A 26329-nucleotide genomic window follows, 5' to 3' on the forward strand; every position below is an offset into this window, starting at 1 on the left:
GACACGGAAACATACAGACCCACATTCAGGGATTCTGACAGCAGCCCGGGAGGAGCCCCTCCTCCACGTTCCCCTAACATCCCCACACTGAATCCTGATCTAGTCAGTTTCAACCTGTGTTCCTCGAGAACCAGGGGAGGCTGAGCAGAGCCCCAGCTCTGCCCCTCAGTCAGCACAACTATACTTTAATACATAAAAGGCAATTTCACTTACTGGGCTAAATGCAGAGGATCCTACCACCAAAATGAGTGAAGAGCTGCGGCCAGGTCAGTGGTCTCTGTGAGGAGGGGACACTTTGGTTGCATCTGCTCACTGTCCTCACCAGACCTCCCCCCACCCCACTTCCATCTTGCAGGAGAAGCAGGGGGCAATCAGCTGGGGTGCAGGCCAGCCACACACACACATGTGGGGGCCCCACCAGCTCCTGCTCCTGCTCCCTGAGCCAGCGTGCCTGTGCAGGGCCTGCCTCCCATTCCCTCTGCCTCCTCCCTGCCTGGGGTGGGTGCGGCAGGCAGGGAGCCATGCTTAGCCGGCCTTGTTCTCCAACTCAGCTTTTCCCAAGCTACCCCTGGGGTCACAGCAGATATTCTGCCCTGCTCCTTCTGCTGTGGGCCTGTGGGCAGGGGGCTACCTGTGCGGTTCTGGCCTCACCAGGCCCCCAGTGACTTACCAACAACAAATCACTTCGGACTTCTAACCCTTCTTTAAGTCTGGGCACATCTTAAAAACACCAATCCCCAGGTCTTCAAACAAAACCTTATATACAAATGTTCACAGCAGCATGACTCATGACGGCCAAAAGGTGGAAACCACCGAAATGTCCCTCCGTGGAGAAACAGATACACCAAATGTGGCACATCCACACGACAGGAGGTTATTCAGCGATCGAGAGGAATGGAATGTGGATAGATGCCACACAGGATGACCCTCGGAAACATTCTGCTGAATGAAGTGAGTCAGACACAAAAGGCCACATATATATGATTCCATTTATATGAAATTCCGGAATAGGCAACTCTATAGAGACAGAAAGCAGGTTGGTGCTAACCAGGGGATGGGGCGAGAAGGGAGGGGAGGGGTGACTGATAAATGAGGCTTCCTTTTTGCAGTGATGAAAAGCTCTGGGACCGGGTAGTGGTGATGGTTGCCCAATATTGCGAATGTACTAAATGCCACCGAATTGTGCAGTTCACTTTTATTTTTATTTTTTGAGACAGGGTCTTGCTGTGTCATCCAGACTGGAGTGCAGTGACGCGATCTCGGCTCACCACAACCTCCGCTTCTTGGGCTCAAACAATTTTCATGCGTCAGCCTCCTGAGTAGCTGGGATTACAGGCACCCACCACCGCACCCAGCTAATTTTTGTATTTTTAGTAGAGATGGGATTTTGCCATGTTAACCAGACTGGTCTTGAACTTCTGACCTCAGGCGATCCACCCGCCTCGGCCTCCCAAAGTGCTGGGATAACAGGCATGAGCCACCACGCCTGGCCTGAATTGTGTACTTTAAAGTGGTTCAGATAGTGAATTTTATGAGAATTTTACCATAGTTTAAAAAAGAACACCAAAAACAATTATTGGATCCTACCCCAAACAAAAGTCTTCAAGGATGGGCCTGGGAATTTGTTTCTTTCAGAAGCTCCGCCAGGGACTAAAATTAGGCAGCTGGCCCAGTCCCGAGCCAAAGACTTCCATCAAGGAGCCACAGGTCCAGACAACTTGGGGGCGTTCTAGGCCTGGCTGGGATGTACACCAGTGTCCACTCCCCACTCCCTGCCCCCACTGCAGGGCCAGGGTGGTCTCAGTGGGGCTGAGCCTTCCTGGGTGGGGATCCAGGCTTAGCTCATCTGCATATGCCAGCTCCCTAGCAAGTAACTGGCTGAGGAGTGGGTGTGTGATTTCATCTGAACCAAAGAGAATCAGGTCTGGAGTTCTGGGAGGACAACAGGGAAGAAGCCCATCTTTCAAGAGTCACCAGAGGGTGGGAAGTGGGCCTGGGGCAGCCATCAAGGGACCTCGAAGGACAGCGTGCCCAACGAGAGACAAACACTGAGGTCCTAGGGATGGAAAGGCTAAGCCTCATGCTGGGCCCAAGGACTCCAATGCTGGCCTCCAGGTGAGGTGACCCACAGTGCCCAGGGGTGACCGAAGGCTGCCAGGACCCCAGAAATCGCTCCTTAGAGGGGGATTCCTGAGTGGGGGGCATTAAGCACCGTGAGGAACTCTCAGATGCCAGGTGTGCTCCAGCATCAGAAGCACAGGGTGGAGGAAGCTCCGGCGTACAGTGTGTGAGGGGTAATTAGAAGGGGGAAAGGAGAGGGCAGCAGAGGTCCCCTGAGAGGGCCCCCACCCCGACTTCAGGGCCTGTCCCTGGTGACCTGGGCACCTAAGATTCCTGTCCTCTGCTCTGCTGCCCTCGAAGAGCCCTTGATGCTGCCTCACCTTGCCAGGTGCACACATAGTCCCGTCCAAGGGGGGCCCCTTCTTGGTCTTGCAAAAGTAGGGGTTGTCAGGGTGGCTGCACCACAGCTGCTTGCAGGGGTCGAAGGTCCGGAACTGGAAGACAGCACCACAGCTTGCCAGGTCCCTCCCGCCTCAGGGACCTCCCAGGGGTGCCACCCGCCCCCGGGTCCTGGAACCTAAGATGCCCCAGTGGGACTGGTGCATGATGGGCCTGTGAGGCTGGTGGGTGTCGTGATTCTGGGGCGGTGAGGACCTTGCCCATACAGTGTGAGGGCTGCAGCATCCCTGGACATGGCTGGGCCTCTCTGCCTCCAGTCTTTGGAGGCTGCACACCTCAGGGAGCCTGGCGGGCAGCTGGGCCCTAAGTACCAGCCTGAGGCCAGGTGGGCACCCGCTGAGCCTTTGCCGTGGATTTCCCTCCTAAACCCTGGCGAAGCCCTACCCCCACCCCCACAGGCCTGCCCTCTCTGCAGCCTTGGCCTCCCCTGGACTTCACAGTCCCCTTCCCTGGCCTTTCTGCTTCGTGTCCTGATAGCACTTCCTGCAGGACGTCCCTGAGGGATCAGCTGAAACTCAGATGTGGCCCTGAGCCTCCCCTACTCAAGCCTTTCCAGAGCCCCCCATTGCCATGAGAATCGAGTCCACTGTGCTCCTTAGGGAGTCTTGGAAGGAGTTGGCCCTCCTGCGTTGGTACTCGACTCTACCACTTGCTCGCTTTGTGGGCACAGGCAGGTTAACTAGCCTCTCCGGGCCTCCGTTTCCTCGTCTGTAAAATGGGACTACTTTGCTTCTTTCCTTCATGCAGCAGAGGCGAGCATTAAGATGCTCATAGACACTGAAGCTCCCGCCACGTGGCCTCCATGCTGATGGCCGGTTCCTCTGACGGCTCAGCCCTGGCACTCGGCCCTGGAGAGCAGCGAGTGCTCCTGTGCCTGCCGCGCTCTCCTCCAGGCGTCTGCGTCCGTGGTCCTCCTTTCCTGAATGCCCTCTCCTTCTGCTCAGCCGGCAGGCCTCCCTTCTTCCTTGGGAGCCCTCCTGACCTCTGCAGGCTGACACAAAGGCCTTGCCAGGCTCTCACTGCCCCTGGTTGACACCCTGGCCACAGCCCTGTCCCCCGTGTGCTTCCTGCCTAGGACCACATCTGGGCCTGCCAGGTGGGCTCAGGGTGCCTAGGTGGGGAGTGGTGGGTGCAGAGGGAGAGGCTGCCACTCTAGAGGGCTGCTCTGCCCTCCCCACACTGAGCCGGTCCTCACACTGTCCCAGGAGCTGCCTCTACACCAGCACGCCTCCCCCCAGACCTGGGAGGGTCCCCGCTGCAGGGCTGCACACTCACCGCCGTGCACATCATGTAGCCCAGGCCGAAGTCAAAGCGGCACTGCTCGTTCATGGAGTAGTGCAGTCCCGGGAGCTGGGGCAGCGCCGGCCAGTCGTGGGCGAAGGGGTCATCCCGCAGGCAGTCATAGGAGCTGTGGGGGACACACAGCGCCGCAAGCAGCCTTCAGCATGGCTGACCATCCACAGCCCTGGAGGCAGCTGAGGTCCCTGCTGGAGCTGCCACGGCAGCCCTACCTGCACATCCTGCACTGGCTGTGCTGCCTCAGTTTCCCTGCTGCATCTCTTGTCCTTGGTGTAAGACACCAGGACCTGGCTTGTGCAGACCCCAGGGTAGCCTCCTTGCCCTCTTGTGATTCAAGGACAGACCCCTGACAATGGGTTCTCCTCCAGACACCAGGCTCCTCTCACAGGTGTGCCCCCTCTCCTGCCCTGCACACAAGGCTAGAGGACCTGAGGTCGGAGGGCTCTGGCTCTGGTGCGTGGGGACTTGCACCCCCTCCCAGAGCTAAGCCCAGGGACTGAGGGGTCGCCCGCGGGGCACATGGGCAGTACTCACTGCAGGTAGCGGCTAAGCTCCTGCTGGCTGCAGCGGGACCAGTGGAAGCGGTGGAAGGCGGCCTGCACCAGGGGGGCCATGATGCTGCCCAGCCGCACCTCGTCGCCGCAGCGGTTGCCCTGCCCGTCGTGCTCCATGCCCAGCCTGTGAGGGGCGAGGCAGCTGGCTGAATCCCACTGGCGCATGGGCCAGCCAGTCCCACCCCACCCTGATGATAGGAGGGTGCCCCATCTTTCCCCAACGGGCCTCCTGACCTTAGCCCACTCTCAGCCGGGTGGCACCGACCATCCACCTGCTGCAATTTGAAAGCCGAGGCACTCTGGGGAGACAGTGTCCAGTGGGCAGTCCCCCAGGTATCCTGTCCCCAGGAGGGGCATGCACACCTGGGGGGGACCGTGGCTTCCCTGCCTCCAGCTTTCTAACCCAGGGCGAGCCACCCTCCAAACCTCCAAGCCTCCTCTACAACATGGGGTAGAGCCCACCCTGCCTGGCGGCTTGGATGGGATAATGGGGCAAGGTCCCCAGCTCTAGCCGGCCCAGAGCGCCTGCTCAGTCTGCAGGCGAGCCCTTCCTCCTCTGATTGGTTCCTTCAGCAGAAAGTGGGCCTCGGGCCAGCAGTGCCCAGTGCTGGGAAGACAGGAGACCACACCCCAAGTGGCTTTCACACAGGGCGTGTCCCTCTTAAGGCACAGAGGAGAAGTGGGCAGCCAGGGCTGGGGATCCTAGGGTGGCCCCTCTGTGCCCCGCCCTTCCCCAGGCCACTTACACGTGGCCAGTCTCATGGGCCACTACGAACGCTGAGGAGAAGCCGTCCTCATGGTTCAGGGTGCAGCTGCGGACCGGATGGCACATGCCGGTGACAGGAGCATAGCCTGGGAGGAGACAAGAGGCGGCTCCAGACGCTGCCATAGCCTGGATGGGAAGGTGAAGCCTGGCCTAACTCCCAGGTGCTGCTTCTCCTCAAGGCCCCAGTGCCCCCTTTTCCACAGGCAACTGCCCCCGGCTGGCACAGCTCAGAAGATACCATAGCAGACAGCTCATAGCCTGTGACATCTGGCTGACAGCAGGCCCCCAGCAAGTCACCACACAAGCCCTGTGGCCGTTCTGCCTGTAACAGCCACACTGCAGCTGGGGCCCTCTGCTTTGTCAGATGTCACCTGCTATGGCTTGTCTGACACCTGACTTTCCTGCCTGCCGTTCTCTTTCACGCCGCCTGCCTCTGCCTCTGCCTGCCTCATTGAGTGGCCCCTGAGCAGTACCTGCTTCCACACCTCTCTCTCTGCTAGAGGCATCCTGCCGCTCGTCTGCCTGGCATCACACCCTCCAAGCCCACCTCCTCTGGGGGGGTGTTTCCTGGGTCTCCCCTTGTTTCTCTGGGGTCCTTGAGACCCTAGCTAGACCTGTTTCCATAATGCCGCAGAAGGCTGCAAAGCTGTTCAGCCGATGGGCCACACTACCCCAGCAGGGGGCTGGCTGGTGCGGACTGAGAGGTCAGAGACACCGTAGAAGACGAAGCCAGTAGCCTACGACAGCCCAGGGCCAGGGGGAGGGTGGCAGAAGTTCATGATGCAGAGACCCCACGTCAAACTGAGGAAGATAGATGAGACCTATTCATTTCCCCAGCTCCTGTCTCAGCAGAGGGAGGCAACTTGGACAAGATAGAGAAGTGCATACAGGGCTATGGGAGCCACATGAGGTCTCTGCTTGTACCCCTGGGAGTCTTCCTAGAGGCCTGCCAAGCATGGAGCCCTGACTTTCAGAACCCCAACATGCCCTTACTCCTGCCATGCCCCATTGAGAGACCCTGAGGCCACGTGTTCCACAGAGAAGGGAACGAGGGCCACTGGGACCCCGGGTGAGCTGGCGGTGTACGCGCCTGAAAATAGAAGCATCGTGATCTAACCCTTGTCTTTTCCCGTTGTAATAAACAGGAAAATCTGCATTTTTTGCTCTGCAGATTTTGAGACGAGTGTGGAGTCTGTGTGCCGGAGTGGAATGTTGCCATCTCCTCTTTGTCCTTCGTATGCCAGGCTTGCAGATGCATCTGCCTCCGTGGGAGGCTTTCCATTCATCCTACTCAGCATTACAGTAGCCTGCGAGATTTGAAAGCGCATCTTTATGTTTTTCTTTGTTTTCTTCCCTCTTATTTTACTTTGTGGCTGTTTTCTCTCTCTGGAATCTTATTAGATAGAGTGTGCCTCCTCGATGGAGGATCTGTCTCCAAACTTTTCTCTCATGTTAATCTTTTTGTCTTTTGCTCCCATTGGGAGATGCCCTTGACTTTTTATTTCAGCTTTCGATTTTTTTTTTTTTTTTTTTTTGAGATGGAGTCTTGCTCTGTCACCCAGGCTGGAGTGCAGCGGCGCGATCTTGGCTCACTGCAAGCTCCGCCTCCCGGGTTCAGTCCATTCTACTGCCTTAGCCTCCCAAGTAGCTGGGACTACAGGCGCCCGCCACCACGCTCAGCTAATTTTTTGTATTTTTAGTAGAGATGGGATTTCACCGTGTTATCCAGGATGGTCTCGATCTCCTGACCTCATGATCCGCCCGCCTCGGCCTCCCGAAGTGCTGGGATTACAGGCATGAGCCACCGCGCCCCGCCTACCTTTCGAATTTTTTACTTTCCCCATCCTATCCATAATTTTATACAAATGCTTTGTTGTTCTCTAATTCTTCATAGAAACCTCTTATGGGTTTATGGATGTATTTTCTCAAACATTCTGGAAATACTACTTTTAAAAACATGCTTTTCTTGTCTCTAAATTATCTCTATTTTCTCTAGAGCCAGTTTTCAAACTTTTTGTTTTGCTTTACATCTTGGTCCATCTTTTTCATGCTGTAAGGATTTCTTGTGTTTTGGTTTTTTTAAAATATCTGGTAACCCTTGGCTGTCCTTTCATTTTTTTTTTTTTTTTTTTTTTTGTGAGACAGAGTCTCATTCTGTTGCCCAGGCTGGAGCGCAGTGGCACAATCTCAGCTCACTGTGACCTCTGCCTCTGGGGTTCTAGTGATTTTCCTGCCTCAGCCTCCTGAGTAGCTGGGATTACAGGCACCTGCCACTACACCGGCTTATTTTTGTATTTTTAGTACAGATGTTGGCCAGGCTGGTCACGAACTCCTGACCTCAAGTGATCTGCCCACCTTGGCCTCCCAAAGTGCTGAGATTATAGGAGTGAGCCACCGCACCCGGCCAATTTCACATTTTTAAATGAGGGATCGGGTCACTTAATATAAAAGCTGTGTCGGTTTTGTCTCCTAGGGGATAGCTCTGCTCCCCATTAGTGCCCTCACCAAGACAAAACAGCCAACAGCACTCTCATCACGTGGTCGGGGCAACACCTGGCTGCGCTGCGTTTGAGGGGAGCTATCCACTCCTCACCCAGACATGGTAGTTTCAGTCTTTTTAACTTAACTATGCTATTAGGTGTGTCTTGATATTTCATTGTGTGTTTTTTTTAATTTTCCTTTTTTTTTTTTTGTAAGATAAGGCCTCGCTCTGTCACCCAGGCTGGAGTGCAGTGGTGTGATCATAGCTCACCTCCTGGGTTCAAACAATCCTCCCACCGCAGGTTCCCAAGTGGCTGGGACTACAGGCATCCACCACCGTGCCCAGCCTCATTGTTTTAATTGCATTTTTCCAATGTCTAGTGAGGGTGAGTGCCTTTTCATATGTTTATTGCTCATTCATATTTTGTTAAGAGCCCGATACGAGTCTCCTGCCCATTTTCCGACTGGATTGTCTTTATTATCCTTACTATGATTTGTAGGTGTTCTTCATATGCTTCAGATATAATACCTTTTTTATAAATATTTCCCCCAGTGGATTAGCAGTGCCTTTAATGCCAAACTTTTGAAATGTGCTACTATTTATCAGTTTTTTCCATTGAGTTCGTGGATTTTTTTTTGTCTCTTTTTTTTTTTGAGACAGAGCCTCACTCTGTTGCCCAGGCTGGAGCACAGTGGTGCGATCTCGACTCACTGCAAACTCCGCCTCCCGGGTTCACACCATTCTCCTGCCTCAGCCTCCCGAGTAGCTGGGACTATAGGTGCCCGCCACCATGCCCTGCTATTTTTTTTGTATTTTTATTAGAGATGGGGTTTCACCATGTTAGCCAGGATGGTCTCGATCTCATGACCTCCTGATCTACCTGCCTCCGACTCCCAAAGTGCTGAGATTACAGGCGTGAGCCACCACGCCCGGCCTTTTTTTTTTGTCTCTTTTTAAAGAAAACGTCTCTTACTCGAAGAACATGGAGCCATCCACCTACGTTATCTTCTTTCATTATTTTGCGTTTCTTATTTAGACCTAAAATCCATGTGAGATGCTCTCTGTCTATAGAGTGAGTGGAGGTGACAGGCCTCCTTTCTTTCCAAATTGGCCCCACACCATTTGTTAGACTGTTTTCCTCCTCTTCTCTGAAATGTCACTTTTGTGACACATAAGTGTCCCTATACACATAGGTTCAATTCAGGACATTGGATTCTGTTCTAATGATGTATTTGTCCATCCGTGCACTGCCCCACACCCTCACCCAGCTAAGGTGGCCACAGCCTTCCCTGCCCTGACACTCTTCCCTGGGCTGGGCCAAGGCTCCCAGGGCCCCTTGCACGGCCAGGGGCTCATTTCCAGCTTTGCGCCTCTGTGGCCCACTGGGTGAGGCTCACCTTGCATGCCGGAAGGCCCAAAGTCCTGCCGTGTGAGGAAGATGGCGTGATCGTGGTATTCATCGTGGCCCGTGTCTGGCTTCTGCTGGAGGTAGGCCCAGCGGCAGACATTCTCCAGGCTCTGAGAGGGGTTCCCGATCTCAATGAGGCTCATGGACTGCAGGGAGATGGAGAGAAATGGAAGAGAGAGGTTGGCGCCTGGTGGCCCAGTGGGAGACCGAGCAGGCTGTGGTGTTGACAGACCCTGTCCACTGGGAATCTGTTCCAGGTGGTACAAAGGCCCTGCCCGGTCACTCTCAGGACCTGCTCCCGCTGGGCTCCACTCTTCGACAGGGAAGAAAATTTCCCCAGTCATACTCACCTGCATGAGTTTCCACACAAAGTCACCGCAGTTTTCAGGTGAGATGCAGAAGCCAAGCTCTACGTCATCTAAGGCCTTGCATAGTCCCTCCATCTACCCCATCTCCAGAAGTCCCTGTGTTTGTTCTATGAGGCACCTGTTCCGTGCAAGGTCTCCACAGAAGGCAAATGCCATGTGGACCTCACCCCAAAGAGCTCACAGTTCTGGGAGGGTCCATGGCAGGCGAGGTGGAAATCCCAGTGTGCTGTGCAAGGCCAGAGGAAGCAGGAGATCACCTTATACGTTCCCCCCCGTGTGAAGGTACTTGCAGAAACCAACACGATGGAGGAAAAGAAACAGCAACTGACATATTCGGTGGGTGCAAAAGTAATCGCGGTTTTGCCATTAAAAGTAATGGCAAGGACTTTTGCACCAACCTAATAGAAAAACAGCCATATCAAGAACAGGGGCATACACAGATGATTCCCACAGGAACTATGCATGGGAAGCCCCCGGGAACCATCCCATTCCATTTCGTATCATGACGCACACCTGACAGCCAGGGTGGCCTCGGGACCGTGTGTCCTGCACACTGTCTCTGCACCATGACGTCAGCAGGCACTCTCACTTGGACTTCAGGACTAAGAAGTCTGTCCTGCATAGGAAACTGAGACTCAGAGAAGTTAAGCAGCTTGCCCAGGTCATGAAACTAGGAAGTAGAAGAATTGAGATCGGATCCCAAGAAGCCTGAAACCAAAATCTAGATTCAACTCACTGCCCTAAACTTCCTCCTTAAATAAGACATACACAATATCATTTCAAAAGCAAGGCTTCTGTGAGCGGCACCCTTCCTTTTTTCCTCCACAATCCTCACAGCAGGCATTTTGGTTTCTGTTCTCACCATAGACTCCAAACACCAAAGTAGTTCCCTCCAAGAGAACCAAGAGTCCCTCTGAGTCCTGGGCGTGTTCTTTTCCCCTTCAAGGATTTATCGGGCCATAAAATAGAGATGTGCATTCCTTGGAAGCTACGTATGCAGGTATTTTTTCTCTTGCATAAATGTATCCACGAAGTAGAGCCACGTATTTCTCTTTGTGTCTATAAATAACAAAAAGTTGGCTGTGCACGGTGGCTCACACCTGTTATCCCAGCACTTTGGGAGGCTGAAGCAGGTGGATCACCTGAGGTCAGGAGTTTGAGACCAGCCTGGCCAACATGGTGAAACCCTGTCTCTACTAAAAATGCAAAACTTAGTCTGGCTTGGTGGCGTAATCCCAGCAACCTGGGAGGCTGAGGCAGGAGAATCGCTTGAACCCGGGAGGTGGAGGTTGCAGTGAGCCGAGATCACACCACTGCACTCCAGCCTAGGTGACAGAGTGAGACTCCGTCTCAAAACAAAACAAAACAACAAAGGGTATTGTTAGCAAGCCAGTTAGTTCCAGAAGAAGGGAGCACAATTCAAGGCTAGGTAAGACAAGTCGTTCCCAGGGGTCCCAGTCAATGACTGACAAGATGGCAGACCAATTCCCAAGTCCCAAACACAGAGTTCACTGTAAAGACTTTATTTCCTGCTCCTGGGAGATGAGATAACCCATTCTAACAAGGTTTCCATGAGTCCTGATGAAATAAGTCATAAATCAGAGTGTGATGTCCTGTGACTAGGACTTGTGGGACATTGGCCCAGAAGTGGACAGACCAGAGGAAGCTGGAGGAGGGCAAGGGGAGGTGCACTTCCTGTTCCCATCATGACCAGGAAGAGCATGTGACTAGCTCTGGCCAATGAGCTGTGAGCAAAAGTGGGGTATGATGTCTCTTTTGGGTTGGAGCATCTAATTGCCCATTGAGACCCTTCAGAGAGCTCTCCTTTCTGGCACGAGATCTGGCAACATAAAGACAGTGGCTGCTCTGTCACCTAGGACCTAAGTGACAATGAGACCCGAATCCTCCGCCAACCCACATTGAACATAACAGTGTGAGCAGGAAATCTTGGTCGTTTTAAGCCACTGGGATGCAAAGTGTGTTTGTTCTGTAGCATAACCTCACCTACTCTAATTGATACAGGAGGAAGGGAGTGGGTATCTGCATCACATCCAAGCCTGACCCCTGCAGCTCATCCCGAGTCCCTGCCAGGTAGTATCCGCCTCTGGGTAGCCTTGAGAGGTCACAGTTCTGAAGGAGGAATCAGGTGAAAGAATGTCCTTTCTCACTGTCTCCAGCTAGGGGCTGAGCTTGGGATGGCACGAGAAGGAAGGGACCCTCGGGGTGGATGTGATTCGGTGCTAGAGTGTGGGCCTTGTGGTTGGTTGTACTCGCTGAACTTAAGATTGGCAGCCCAGATATGGATGAGCCTGGGGGACCTTATGTTAAATGAAATAAGCCAGGCTCAGAAAGACAAATACTGCACGCTCTCACTCATATGTGGAAGCTAGAACAGTTGATGTCATAGAAATAGAGAGCAGTTCCTAGAGGCTGGGGGGCAGTGGGCTGGGGTCTGCCAAAGGCTGGTGAACATATCCAAAGTGCAGCGAGATGGGGGAATAAGTGCTAGCGCCCTACAGTGCCGGAGAGCGCCTGGAATCCGTAAGAATGTATTGTGCATTTTCAAATAGCTAGAAGAGTGGACTTTGAATGTTCCCAACACAAAGAAATGATAACTGTTTGAGGTGACAGATATGCTAATTGCCCTGATGTAATCATTACACATTGCATACATGTGTCTAAATATCACACCCTACCCCAGAAATATGTACAATTATTATATTTAAAAATAACAGTAAGAGCAAAATCAAAAACCAATCAAGAGTGACTTTTTAACATAAATTTTAAAAAAATTGCCAGCCCAAATCCAAATCAGAAGGTCAGCACAAAGGTCACTAATGAGCGCTTTTGCTAGGCACCCTAGCAGGTGGCAGGGCCCCTGCTGCAATGTGAGTGTCTCCGTCCAGGATACCTAGCACAGCTCAGCAGCCTTGCTGGGCTCCAGGGAAAGGGGCCTTGCTTCCTCCAGGGCACGTCTCCCAGCATCAGTGTCAACGGAGTCCTGCCCATGATGAACTCACCTGCCCTCAGGGTCCTAAGCCCCATGTAGTGGGACGGTCCCTTCTGATGCCCTGGTGGGCTGTGGTGACTTCTGCCTGCCCTTGTTTCCCTTTCGTGAAACTTCCCCTCCTTTAATCTGAGTCAGACCCCAGGCTTCAGGGGTGGGCAGCCCTGGCCAATCCCAGCACCATGCCTTCCTGGCCACCACAAGAGATCAGGGTGAACACACAACCAAAGTGGGCCAAGCAGTGGGCAAGGTGTGAGGTGGGGGGCCTGCAGCGGCTGGAGCCACCCTGCACTACAGGAGACCCCCCACCAAGGATTAAAGGAGGATGAGACCACTGTCGAGCTAAGACTGGGGCTGCAGTCTCATCTGAAGGCTGTACTGGAGGCGGGTCAGCTCCCAGGCTCATTCAGGTGATCACGGCGGGCCCCGGCTGAGCTGTTGCACACCATACCGTGTGGGCCCCTCCTGGCGCCGTCACCCATGGCACCTGCCGCCCCCCGCTCGAGGGACCCAAGAGACAACAAGAGAATGCACCTCCCCTACAGAAGCCACAGTCTGCTTTTGATAGAATCTCAGTCCCGCCTACCGCAGGGCACGGACACTAAGAGACTGGGTCACTGGGGGCCATTGCGAAGGCTGCCTGTTGCTGACGTGTGTCATTTATGCCTCAAGAAGTTCCTCTCCTTGTGAAAGCCAATTCTGAGTTGTGTTCTTGTCACTTTCAGCGAAGAGAATCTGAGCCACGTGCTTGCTCCTTTGGGGAACCACAGGGACCCCAGTCAGGACACTCGCTGCCCCATGAAAGATGGCGTCTGGTCTGGGGGCAGCTGATATGTTCTGGGGGCAGTTTATATGTTTTTCAGTGGGAGAAGGGCCTTGGCCAAGTCTTTGAGGAGGAGTCAAGAGTCCAGCCAGAAAGACATGCCCCAATATCAGGACCAGGGGCAGGAATGAGGCCAGCATGTAGGACAGAGCTGAGGGCAGCAGCCAGGCTGAGGCAGGCTGGAGGTGTGCAGGGAGGTCCGCCATCCTAGTGTGTGGGCTTGTGGGGAGTACTGGGAGGATGCTAGAAACCCAAGCGCCTACAGGAGCAAGGCAGGTGACAAGTCAATGAGGCAGGCTGGTTGCACAAAAAGTAAGTCCATCTTGCGTTTTCCCAGTTTTGAAGGAGAAAGGGTACAGAGGAATATTTCCCTATTAGAATAGAGTGGGAGGGGGGAGGTGATAAGGAGTGGCGAGGACTGTGGCAAACCCAGGTGCCCAGGCACAGCTGAAGGGAGCAACATCCGCCCAGTGCTAGCAGGAACAGAGGCCCAGAGCTGCCGGATCAGATTTCTCAGGTCAATCGTGAAATCTGGATTTTACAGACACCTACCTAACAGTAAACACTGGCTCAAAATAAAATCAGCTATGCAGACAAAACAACGCATCCTCCCCGTCACCACTTTATTCCAGAACCCTGAAATAAGAGCCCTGCAGTGGGCAGCCCCTTCTCCACATCATGCAGCCTGGATCCACTCTGGCCGATCACCTCTCTCCTCCCAGATGCTGGCTTCTGTGGTTCAGCCTGGGTTCCCAGCCCCTCTTAGCAGCCGAAGTGATCTTGCTGCTGCGGCAAGACAATTTATTGAAATATTGATTTGTGTTTTTGTTCTTGCCTCGCTTTGTTCTTGGCCCATTCCAAGAAGGCAGCCTGCCACTTTTGTTCTCCAACCCCAAGGAGGTTGTGCTGCAGGGTCCAGAGCTAAAGGGGTCTATGACCCCCTTCTGGCTTTGGGGTTCTGAGGAGACTCCCTGAGGAGGGGACAGAGGGGAGGGCTGGGGTGCACGGGCACAGGGAGGGGAAGCTGCATTGGGGCCAGGGGAGCCCTGGGAGGCAGGACTTCAGAAGACATGAGAGTGTCCTAGACCCTGGGAGTCTGGGTCCCAGCAGGGGGTACCCCAAGGAGTAGAGGAGAGGGTTACCTCAGTGTCCGGGCACCCCAGGACTCAACCTGCCACTGGGAGCTTAACTGACAAGCCATGGAGCTGCTTGTACTTCCTCTCTCTCTGCCAACGTCCCAACATCTCCAAGGTCCCGGCCTATCTCTGATGGGCACAGAGGAGCCCAGGGGCAGAGATCTTGTCCTTGCTGGGTCTGGAGCATTCAAGGGCTATGGGGTACCCATGAGGCCCAGACATTGACCTTGTGCCCAGAGGCCAGAGCCAGGTCTGTGTGCATTCTTAAACAAGCCCTTTGGGTCACTGAGGAAGGAGGTGGGAATAGAAGGGGACAGTGTGGCACTGAGATGCATGCAGGTGTGGCTGGTGCTATGTCAGGAGGGTCAGGACCTGGTGGCAGGAGCTGAGAGGCATCGGGGCTGCAGGGTGGGAACAGTGAGGCAGAGACGGCACCAGCCTCTGGCTTTGGGGATTGGTAGCAAGGCAGAAGAGGAGGCGCAGGAAGGGGACGGCAAGCTCCAGAGGAAGAGCATGGGGTCCGCAGTGCATGAAACGTGGTCATGGCAATGTCTTTCCTGGCCAGCTTACTCACTGGGAAGAGCTGGGCAGTTTTGCTTTGGGAGCTCTCCCCCTTCTGGGGGTGCAGCCCTTGTGGGTGATCAGTCCCAAGCCTTAGCTGGGACCCACATTAGGCCCATGGAGCACAGGTTCGAAAGGACTGAAAACTGGCTGAAGTAGGTTTGCCTGGCAGCAGCACCCAAAACAACCATCCGCAAACTCCTGCTCTTGCACCCCAGAGCCCCCTTTCCTCCACCCACTCCTCCCGCTCCATGAGAGCTACAGGCAGCCTTGGGTTCTGCATGCCTCTAAGGACTGCTCACAGAAAGAAACTGATGTCCAGGCAGAGACATCGGGGCAGCTGGACAGGTCTGCGGCCCAGGAGGGAAGTCTGGGCTGGCCGTGGACAGGGCAAGGCCTTTGCTACTGGAGGCAGTCAGAACCCAAGGGAAGAGCCAAGCTCAGGTCTCCCCGCTGAGACCTCCAGCCAAGGATACTGTCCTGACATGCAGCAAACTCCCCTGTGGGTCACTTGGGCTCCAGCGGGACCACCTGCTGGGAGGCGAACTCCTTTGCTCCTCTGCCACCTGGCCTGCATGCAAGAGGCCAGATGGGTCCCTGCTGCCTGGGGCACCCCAGCCCCCACCATCCTGAGCCCTTGCTATGTATCAAGCATGGGAACTGCGCTTCCCCTGAGCGAGGAGAACGAGACACATTTCTCATATATGGATCTCCAGAAGTGAGGGAGGCTGCACTGTTTGTTTCAACTGAGGATTCTTTCACCAGCTCATCCTGGTTATCTGCGTCCCTCCCAGTCCTGAATGCACCTGACTTCCAGCTGCCTGCTCAGCTCTGCACGGTTCCTCTAGGAAAGTCTGTCTGTGTGACTCCACCTGTTCCTAGCTGTGCTGAGCGGGGGACCAGGAGTGAGCCCCTTGGGCCATGGTGTTCCTGGGGAGCAGCACCCCGGGCTCTGCAAGGGGGTGGCTGCAGGACCAGCCAGGGACTTTACAGGGCAGCCAGTCCTTTCCCGGGGGCAGCTGCGGGCACCCAGCCTCCAGAGCAGGGCGCGGTAGATGGTGCTGTATGACCGGGGATGGACATTTCGAGACCCTGGGGCTGCATGGTAGCTGCAGGGTCCACCTCCTGAGTGAGGGCAGACTCTCCACAGCAGCAGCAGCTCCCAGAACTCCCAGCTCCAGCCTAGGGGCCCCAGAAGAGCCAGGCGGGAGAAGCCTGCAGTAGGGCTGTGGATGAAGTCCAGGGGCCCACCCAGCCCAGGATGCAGGAGGAGTCCTGAGTGGGCTGACCCTAGCTCAGAGCACGGGAACAGATGAGCTTCCTAGGAGGCTGATCGGACCCTCCACAGGGGCCCCAGGACAGTCGTCACCCCTCATGGAGGGCTCTGCCACCCCAGTTTGCAGGTGACATCGACCGCTGCAGACATGGGCTCCCAACTGGGCCCCACTGCCCGCGTGCTCTGGGGCCCTGGCCCAGGCTGGCTCTTCCAGAGCGCAGGGTCCTCCTTGGCCACCATGAGTGCCCACCTGTGTCCACATGGAGACCCTCCTTGCTATGCTGGTTCACAGAGCTGCCCAGATGCAGGAGGCAGACACTCGTCCAGGCCCCTGGGGCCCTCCCAGAGCAGCACCGGGAGCCTGGTCCCAAGAAGGATGGTGTTTCCTCTGGGTTCAGCCTGCTTGGCTCCCCTGGCCTGGGCTGGAAAGGGTCTGAGGACATGCCTGAAAGGCCCAGTGATCCCACCATGAGGTGCAGAGGGCAGATCTGAGGGCCTTAGGGAGGCAAGAGCTTGATGGCCCTCACCTTGGGTCAGAAGGTCACTTTGCTGAACGCTCCCCAGGGCTGTCAGGAGTCTTGGCCAGGGCAAGGGTGAGGAAACACTGCAGGACCCTGAACCTCAGGCCCAGCCTGCAGGGGTCTGGGTAACCCCGCGGGCCTCAGGGAACAGCCAGGAGCTTAGGGGGGCCTGTGGGCCTTGGGTGGGCAAATAGGCTGTGTCCAGCTCCAAGCCCCAGGCCCCATCCTGGCCGCGTGACCCTGGCTCTGAGCTGCCTGCTTGGTCCCTTCTCCTGGGTGCGGTCGGTCTCCTGCCAGATGGGGCACCTACTAGGGATGTGCCTGTTGCTGTCGCTGGCCTCTGAGTCACTAAAGCCTAAGCTCCTTGAAGGCCGGGTGGATGCTGGGCCCGTCTGTGCCGCAGCCCTGGCCCATGCCTGCCCTCAGTAGCCCCGGTCCTCCCTTTACGGAGCAATCCCGGCTTCTGCTCTCCATGCCAGGATGAGGCAGCGGATGCGGCCAGAGGACCCCGGCTGCTGGGCGCTCAGTGATCAGGAGGGAACACCGGAATGAAGGAATGAACACAAGCACCCTCAGGAGCCAGGCTGGGCAGGGAGGGAGGGCCCGGCTGTGGGGCGTTCTCAGGAGGCCTGGGGAAGGGGGCCAAAAGGGCTGCTCCGGCAGGTGCTGACCCCAGTAAGAAGTTACTGTCCGCAAGGAGCGCCCCGCTAGGCTCAGGCTTGGCACACGACATCTCACTTCAACTTTATTTTCCTACCTTCCGGATGACAAACTGCGTCTCAGACAGCTGAAGGGACTCGCCCAAGTCCCACAGCTAGAAAGAGGTCGGGGTGGCCGCCCCCTCCCTGCGCGGGGCGAAGGCAAAGGAAGGGCCGGGTCCGAGCGGCCACCAGGTGGCGCTGCTGCCGCGAGAACGGCCGCCCGGGCCGGGGACGCCCCCTGCGCCCAGACTCCGCGGCCGCACCCGGGCTCCCGGAGCCCCAGCGGCCCCAAGACAGCCTCTGGGCCTCACCCTGAGCAAATCATTTATGACCTGAGCAAAAAGTTGTGTTCCAATCGTTGCTCTCCGACATTTCCATTGTTTGCTCTGGAATGAGCTGAATTATGTATGCTCTTCCCTCCTTCAGTCAAGAGACGTGGGAGGAAACCGGGATGGGGATCAGCAGCCTGGAGGCCGTCTCGTTGGAACCGCGCCCGCCCCGCCAGGAGGCTCTGCCTGCTGGGCAAGGCGCGCTCAGCCAGCCCCGCAGGCCGCTACCCGACCAAGGCTCACCGAGGCCACTGCAGGTGGCAGGTGAGGTCACCTGGGCAGCTCTAGGCCCGGACTAAATATCTCATCTGCTCTGTTCTTGGGCAAGTTACCTTACTTGTCCCCACCTGCAAAATGGGCACAACTGCAGCTCCGAGCTTGGAGCTGGGGGACTTCCGCCCATGACAGTTCAGGCAGTGTGCAGTCAGCGCCCACAAATGTCCCTTGTCCTTGTCTCTGCCGTGCTGTTGATACTGATGGAGTATAACACCAGTCCCTGGGGACTGGCCTACCCGCTGGGGCTGGCTCATGCCCCAAGGGGATGCGGCTTCAGCAAAGCTTCTCAACCGTCCCCATCCCAGAGGGGCCCTCCTGCCTGAGACCAGCCTCCTAAACAGGTGCAGGATAGGACAGCAGGGAGGTTGGGTTCCAGTGAGCAGACCACATTTCTCAACATCAGCACTCCAGACATTTGGGGCCAGGTAATTCCTGCTGGGTGAGGCGGGCACCCTGTTCATGGCAGGATGTTGAGCGCACCCCCTGGGCACTCCTTGCCAGAACCCAGTGGAACCCTCCCCCTAGTCGTGACAACCAAAAGTCTCTCCAGACACTGCCAAATGTCCCCCGGGTGGGGGGAGGGGTGGCAAATTCACTCTTGGTTGGGAGCAACTGACCCTCAGGGGACCAGGACAAGGAGCCTGAAGCTGGTGCTCCTGACCAGCCGGGATCACAGAGTCCAGCCTCTCCTCCCAGAGCAGTGGCTCCACCAGCGTGTGGCCCCGGCAGGCCGCTCACCCCCTGGAGCCAGGGTCCTCACTGTCAAATGGGGATGATCACAGCGCCTACTCCATATTGTTGCTGTGGGGGTGAGGGCATAAAGTCACGTAAAGGGCTTCAGATGGTGCCTGTCCCAGAAGCTCTACAAACAGTCACCTGCACGAATGCCTTTATGATTGTCGTCATTCCTGTTGTGTGCTGGGGGGTCACAGACCTCCTCTTCTCGGGGAAACTAAGGCTCCATGATGTTAAATTGCTCACCAAAGGTCCCACAAGTATGGACAAAGCCAGAATGAATGGCAGGGACAGGGTCCCACCATCCCTGCTCCATGAGCACATGTTCTACCGTGCCCCCCAGCCGAGTGCAAAGTGGGCTCCCCCAAGGCTGGAGGTCTCTTGTTCCAGGCAGGGCTTACAGATCAAATCTCATCACGACAGGGAACCACAAGAGCTGGGGCAGGAGGCGTGCACCTCATTTCTCTGCCAGAACTCCCATATCGTTCCAGCATTTTGTTTCCAGCCATCTTCCTCAAAGCCTGGGAAGCTATTCCCAGAGAGAGCCAAGCTGCCAGAACAAGATTCTCAACTTGAACCTTCCCAGGCATGAGCCAGTGCAGGCCTGTGGGGAGGCAGGAGAGGGGCCTCCTGCTAGAATCTGAATGTTGTGTTCCCCACATTTGAAAGGTTGAAAGCTGAGAACCAATGTTATGGTATTAGGAAGTGTGGCCTTTGAGAGGTCATTAGGTCATGAGGGTGGAGTCTCCATAAACGAGATTAGCGCCCTTACAAAAGAAGCCTGAGGGAGCCTGTTCACCCTTCCATCATGTGAGGGCACAGCTAGAAGGTGCCCGCTAGGAGGAATGGGTCCTTACGACACATCAGTTCTGCTAGTGTCCTGCTCTTGGACTTCCCAGCCCCCAGAACAGTGAGTAACACAATTCCATTGGTTATAAATTACTCAGTCTAAGGTATTTCTGTTATTGCAGCCCAAACAGACTAAGGCACCTCCCAAGGGCAGTGTCCAGCCGTAGTGCCTCCTAGTTCTCTGGACCCAGGTAGGTCTGGGTCAGGAGGTGGATGGAGGATGACGTGAGTGGGCCATCATGCCTTGCACCCCTATCAGGTTGGGGGTTGGGACCCAGATGCTCAGGAGGACAGGGGGCTGTCCCTGGGGTGAGGCATGGGGAATGCTTCCCACCTCGCCCCCTGTCCCAGATCCCTGCGGCCCTTGATATATCCTCCCCAGACCTTCACTTCCTGGCCTTCCTGCACCGTGGCTGGGCCACTCTAAATCCTCTACCCTACAGGTGGGTGGGTGGGCACACCAAGCCCCCGCCCCCAGCACCTCTCTTCTCGTGCTTTCCACTAAGAGACTCACATGCAGAATTTCTCAGACCTTTCACCTCCAATGCTGAAAAATTCCAGCAAGCATTCCACACTTTGTCTTGACCTGGTTTTTTATAAGACACTTTATGTCCTTCTCTGATGGTCCCCAAGTCTCTGATTTCCATTTGCTTTGATTTTCATCATCCTAGGAAATATTTAAAATGAGAACAGTTGAGTAGCTTTGGTACCTTCTCAAAAAATCAATTGAAAAGCCAGTTGCTATGCAACCTCAAGTGTTGCCGATGCTCTGCTCCCTGGCTGGTGGTATATTGTATAAAATAAGATCATCTCTTTTCTTCTGCTTTTTTTTAAGAAATGGAGAAAAATGTTGTTTTAGGAAAAACTTGAGATAACTCAGAGGCTTCTCATAAGCTGGAAGACAAACAACATGTCACTCAAACAAGTGCTACCAATTTTATCCCCACTGGAGCCTGGTGAGGCCTGGGGGACAAGCAATGGGGGAGTGGCAGGTGGGGAGCTGGTCTATTTCTGTCACAATTTGGGATGAATAACAGGAACCGAATACCTGGGCCACTTTCTGCCCAAGTCTGGGTCACGGTCTCACAGCCCCCAGAGTCTGTCCCCACCGTTGGGGGGAGAGCTCAGCCCCCTCCTGACTGCCATCGCCTTGGTTTTGCCATGCTAAAATTCTTCCAGAGACGGGGGCCTCATTCCTTGATGGGAAGCCTGTGGTTCCTTGAAGAGCAGCTTATCAGAATTCATCCTCACCATGCGCCAAACTTTGTCCCCAGAGCCCAATCAAGAAGCCCTGGCTGTGCTTCTCTGTGAGCAAGCAGGGCCTGTTCCCTTGGACGCAGGAGCTGGGCCTTTTGCCCCCAGATCTTGGCTGGGAAGTCCCCATCCTGGCTGCTCCATCCATGGTCCCCTATTGCCTGCCACCCTGCTGTATTCCTTGCTGGTGCTCACCACTCTGTCGCTGTCTTGTCTGCTGCTCTACTGCCTGGACACAGGGCTCCCCTCCCCTCCTCGTTCATGCACCTCCCTGGGATTAAACAGCAGCTGCTCGAGAAGCCAGAGGCTCTGGGCTTGCCGGATGCTTTGGGGGCACAAGGATACATCTCCTCCCGTATCCGTCACACACCTCAGAGACCTGAAAACAGGGCCTCCCCCGGTGCTATGCAAAGTGAAGTCTCTGCCTGGTGGACACAAACTGTTCCAGTCTACAGTGACATAAGTACAGAAACTAGAAACTTTTATAGCAATTGGATGGGTTGAGTTTATGTCCACAGAATTTAATAATAAAAATCCAGAGCTAGAGTTTCTGGATACCTTGGTTTTCGTCACATTTGCTTTTCCCAATAATTCATTTATAATGTATGGTACGGAAGTATTGGTCTGTGATGGATTTGAAATAGGAAAAAGAAAACAGCCAGGTCTTTGGCATTGAGGTGCACTGTGTACTGCTGCTTCCCAGGATGGCCTCTCCCCTGGCCACCTGGGGATGGCAGATGGCTCCTCCGGTCCCACAGACGCTGCTCCCAAGCCCTGTGGCCCACAGCACATTCGCTAAGTCAGCCAGGGCCCATGACCAGCACCCATTTTCCTAGCTGCTGTGCCCTCTACCCCAAGCCTTCAGCCCAGCCCCTAGCAGTGCCACCTCCTCTGCTCTGCTATTTCCTGCACTTTTGCAGTGGGTCCAACCTAAAGCAATGAGGATTCATAGCCTCGGCTCACTTTCCCTCTCACAGCCCAGAACCCCCCAGAGGAGGGCACAGCAGCGGGCAGGCCCTGGCTGTTCTGGCAGTCCACACTCAGCTGATCAACTCAGGAGATCCCCGGGACATAGCGGACCCCATAGGCGCTGGCGTCGCCTACCCCCATCACTGCCTCCTGGGCTTGATCTGGGAGGCTTCTAGGAGGCAGGTGGGGTAGGGCCAGGCAGAAAAAGGTGGGCAGAGTATGGGGTGAGCTTTGCTGAGCCCCACTCTGGGCAGGCATGAGTTAGGAGCAGGAAAAAAGGCCCAGAATGCTGGAATGTTCCAGAACATTCCAGGAGGCCAGTCATCCCTGAATTCCCGGGGTCTGACAGAGGGACCGGCTGTGTGTTGTCCTCCAAGCTAGGCTGAGGGGCCTGGGGACAGGCACTGGGGCGGCCTGGGTCCCACACCCCTCACAACCCAGCACTGCCTCTCCCCTGCCTCCTCAGCTGCTGGTCCACTGAGCCCTCGGGGCCGGGGGTAAGCTGGCTTCATCTGGAGTTAGCTCTGGAAGCATGCGTCCAGCTTCCGGTTCTGTCTTCCAATCCCTCACCACCATCAGTTCTCAAGCCCCTTCCCAGCAGGAGGCGGAAGCAAGGCCAGCCTCAGTTCACCTATGTCCTCTCTGTTCTCTTTGTACCTGGTGTAGCAGAAGTTGCCTGGTGCCCACCATGGGCTTGGGCTGCCCTGCTTTGCTGGCTGTGGGTCTCAGCACCCGCAAGGCCTGCACATGTCCCCATGTTGTCCCTGGGAAGAGCAGGCTGCTGCCCAATGCCCCATTCCCGACTCTGCCAGCAGGGGAAGCGGGGCCCCACCACGGCCCCAGGGAAGCAGAACCTCTGCAGGCGCGTGAGGGGCAGAGGCCAAGGAGGCCCTGGCCAGGAGGGTGGTGCCTGCTAACCCAGGGGTGTGGGCTTCTCATGCAGGGGAGACCACGTACCTATGGCAGTCTGCATCCTCACTCCAAGATTTCCCCTTTCCTTCAGGTGGACCTGCTGCAGGTGGACCCCCTGCCCCAGCCACAGGAAACGTGAGATAGTGCGCATAGGGTAGAACACGGAAACCTCATTACTCCTCCCCAGCCCACTGCAGAGATGAGGTGCCAAGGGAAAGCATGAATTCTCTTTGATGTCTTCATTGAAATCAGAAATAAAGGACTGAGCGTGACAGAGCCCTGTGGCATGCCACCGGAGACCTTTCTCCAGAGTGCTGAATTCAGTCAAACGGCATCATTTGGATCCTACCATTTTTAAATGATTTTTAAAAAATCATTTTAAAAATTTAAATTTCATAAATTTAAAATGCACTGTTTTGTTTATAAAAGAAACATGCTGGTCCAGGCTCAGCTGCTCACACCTGTAATCCCAGTGCTATGGGAGGCAGAGGCAGGAGAATCATTTGAGGCTGGGAGTTCAAGACCAGCCTGGGCAACAGAGTGAGACCCTGTCTCTACAAAAAAAAAAGAAAAAAAAAAATTAGTCGAGTGTGGTGGTGGGTGCCTGTAGTCCAAGCTACTTGGGAGGCCGAGATGAGAGGATCCCTTGAATCCAAGAGACAGAGGCTGCGGTGAGTTATGATTACACCACTCCACTCTAGCCTGGGCAACAGAGCTAGACCCCATCTCTTATAATAATAATAATAATAAAAACCATGCTCATCATATTGAATTTAAAAAATTCAGTAAAGTACAAAGAAGAAAATGAAAATTAATTAGCCTACTGCCCACAAAGAAATCCTGTTCACATTTGATGTGTTCCTTCCAGTCTTGTCGGTAAATATATTTGTACACCAAATTGAGATCATACGGAAAACTGAGATCCTGCTTTTCAAACAACAAACAGCTTTAGACTGTAACCATTTCCCAATGCCATTAAACATGTTTCGAGAATGCAATTTTGTGGCAGCCTAATATTCTACCACATAGGTTTATCATTACTTAACTAGACCACTATTATGGGACAATATAGGTTGTTTGCTGCTGTTTACATGAGAGATAATGCCACGACCCTTGTCTTATTCCTAAAACTTGGCCCACAGCTGGGATCACTGCTTTGGAACAGAGTTGTAGGAATGAATGTCTGGGGTCACAGAAATCAATGTCTGGGGGCAAACATCAAGAACATTTTAAAGGCCGAACGCAGTGGCTCGCGCCCCGTAATCCCAGCACTTTGGGAGGCCGAGGCGGATCACCTGAGGTCAGGAGTTCAAGACCAGCCTGGCCGACCTGGTGAAACCCCGTCTCTACTAAAAATACAAAAAATTAGCTGGGTGTGGTGGCGGGCACCTGTAATCCCAGCTACTTGGGAGGCTGAGGCAGGAGGATCACTTGAACCCAGGTGGCAGAGGTTGCAGTGAGCTGAGGTCGCGCCACTGCACTCCAGCCTGGGCAACAGAGCAAGACTCCATCTCAAAAAAAAAAACAAAAAGAAAAAAAGAACATTTTTAAGGGCAGTGATAAATATTGCTACATTTCCTTGGAATATCTTGTACTCATACTGAAAGTGTGCCTGCTTCATTCACCCAGCCATAAATCCCTCTTCATCTTAACAGGGTTGATGCTTTATAAATGGTGTATTATTTATTTCTTTAACAGTAGAGTTAGATATTTTTCCATATGGGTTTTCTCTTAGCCACTTGGATTTTTTTCTTTGTTTCCTTCCGTTGCCAATTTTGTTTCCTTATGATTTAGAGGAGGTCTTTATATATTAAGATATATTTGTCACATTGCAAATGTTTTTCCTGCTTGTCATTTGCCTTTTCATTGTGTTTTTTGACAGAAGTTTTGTATTATACTTATCCAAATATAACTATATTCCCCTTTACAATTCCTTCAATTGGATTTATGCTTAGAAAGCTCTTGATAACCAATATTTTCTTCTTGATTTGTGTGATTTAAATAGTTGAATGTTGTATTGGCTTATATTTGTCATATGATAATTTAATTTCCTATTTATTAAATTTATGTTATATATTTATTTATAACACAATAAGCATTCTGTGTTTATCACAGTAGGTTATTTGTAAGAGGGGTATTTTCAACTATTTTATTCAACTGAACTGTCTATGAAAGTTTATACACATATGGCACTATTTTAATTATCTTCACTTTACAAGATGTTTGGAGGAAGTCTCTTACTTGCTTGGGTTCCACAGCTGTCTCAGCCATTCTTGACCGTTCGTATTCCTAGATGGTGCTTAGAATCACTTCACAACATTGCCAACTATGAATCTGGGAAAGGCCAACCTCTCGATTATACCCAGCTTCCCATGAGGACAGCATTTGTGTCTTCATTTGTGATCACTTTCTTCTTACCATTAATCAGGTCCAATTTCCTTCCAATGGGTCCTTTGTCTTGTCAGGACTATTCCAGGTATTCTACATTTTTGGTTACAACCATAATGGAAATTTTCTCTCCCTGTTTTCCCCACTACCAAGACTGTTGTTTTTGGTTCACACAGAAGCTACTGATTTTTTAAACAATGGTCTGATATTTGGCCACATCACCAGACTCCTCTCCTAACTCTACAAGTTGTACCATGGATTCTTTTAGGTTTTCCTGACACATGATTAACAGCAAACAATGAGAATTTGTCTCTGCTCTTTTCCAATACTAGTTTCATGTCTCATACAAGTATCTAGGATTTTCAGAACCACAGTAACTAGTTTATGGGTCTTTTTTGTTTGTTTGTTTCCAAGACTATCTCCAGGGCAGTGCTCCCCAGAGCAGGTTCAGCAGGCTGTGGATTTGGTGAGCAAGAAGCTTCCGTGGAGAAAGTTTTCAGAGACCACCTGTACTGCTCTGACTCTCGGAGGTGCACCATGCACAGCTCCACAGGAAAGTCTCCGGGAAATTTCACCCCCAGGAATGCCCATTTTCCTTTGTTTGACCAGCATTTTCCAGACTTCTTTGACCTTGGGACCTCTCTATAGTCCTCTGTAACATCTACTCATATCCTAAGAATTCGCTGTGCAGAACACTTTTAGGGAAATGTGCTTCTTTTTCCACCTTTAAATACAATCTTGGTTGTCCTGTTGCCCTCTGTTACTAGTTTTCTGGGGATTTGGAAAAGGAGGAGTGCCCTGGGAGGGGCTACGGGGCCGTCACGCCCTTGCCCTGCCGGAGCCTTGAACACTGCAGCTCGGGGGCCTCTCTCCCAGGCTCCCCCCAGGCAGCTAGCTCCTCATGCCTGCAGTTGCTTCTGCTACCCCCAGCTCCAGACCCCGCAGGGCTCCAGACCCACATCCACCTCTTCTTGGCCTCCTTCGCTGGGATGGCACCAGGTACCTCTAACTGCACATCTCAGCTGACCTCTTCAGCTTCCCTCCTATGCTCCCCAATCTCAAGGGTTGACACCATCATCTACCCGGCTGAGCGTCTCTCCGCCTTCACCCACCTGGTGCCACATCCTCTCGAAGTGGCCTCCTCTGTCCTCCTGTCTGTATCCCTGGACCTAGGCATGGTCCCAGTCCAGCTGCC

The 26329-nt window shown here is 53.9% G+C and overlaps 1 protein-coding gene across 2 annotated transcripts in view; it reads right to left on the minus strand.

The window, feature by feature from the left end:
• Positions 1–26329, minus strand: part of ADAMTS2 (ADAM metallopeptidase with thrombospondin type 1 motif 2) — a 237810-nt gene that overhangs the window by 40516 nt on the left and 170965 nt on the right. For both annotated transcript variants that reach the window (XM_009241356.4, XM_024246986.3), the window contains 5 exons: positions 9019–9175; positions 5120–5225; positions 4354–4497; positions 3796–3928; positions 2442–2555 (listed from right to left, as the gene is read on the minus strand). In XM_009241356.4, the coding sequence (XP_009239631.4) occupies positions 2442–2555; positions 3796–3928; positions 4354–4497; positions 5120–5225; positions 9019–9175 (654 nt within the window). The remainder of the gene's footprint in view (positions 1–2441; positions 2556–3795; positions 3929–4353; positions 4498–5119; positions 5226–9018; positions 9176–26329) is intronic.

This window comes from Pongo abelii, chromosome 4 (assembly GCF_028885655.2).
Source record: "Pongo abelii isolate AG06213 chromosome 4, NHGRI_mPonAbe1-v2.0_pri, whole genome shotgun sequence".
NCBI classification, from domain to species: domain Eukaryota; kingdom Metazoa; phylum Chordata; class Mammalia; order Primates; family Hominidae; genus Pongo; species Pongo abelii.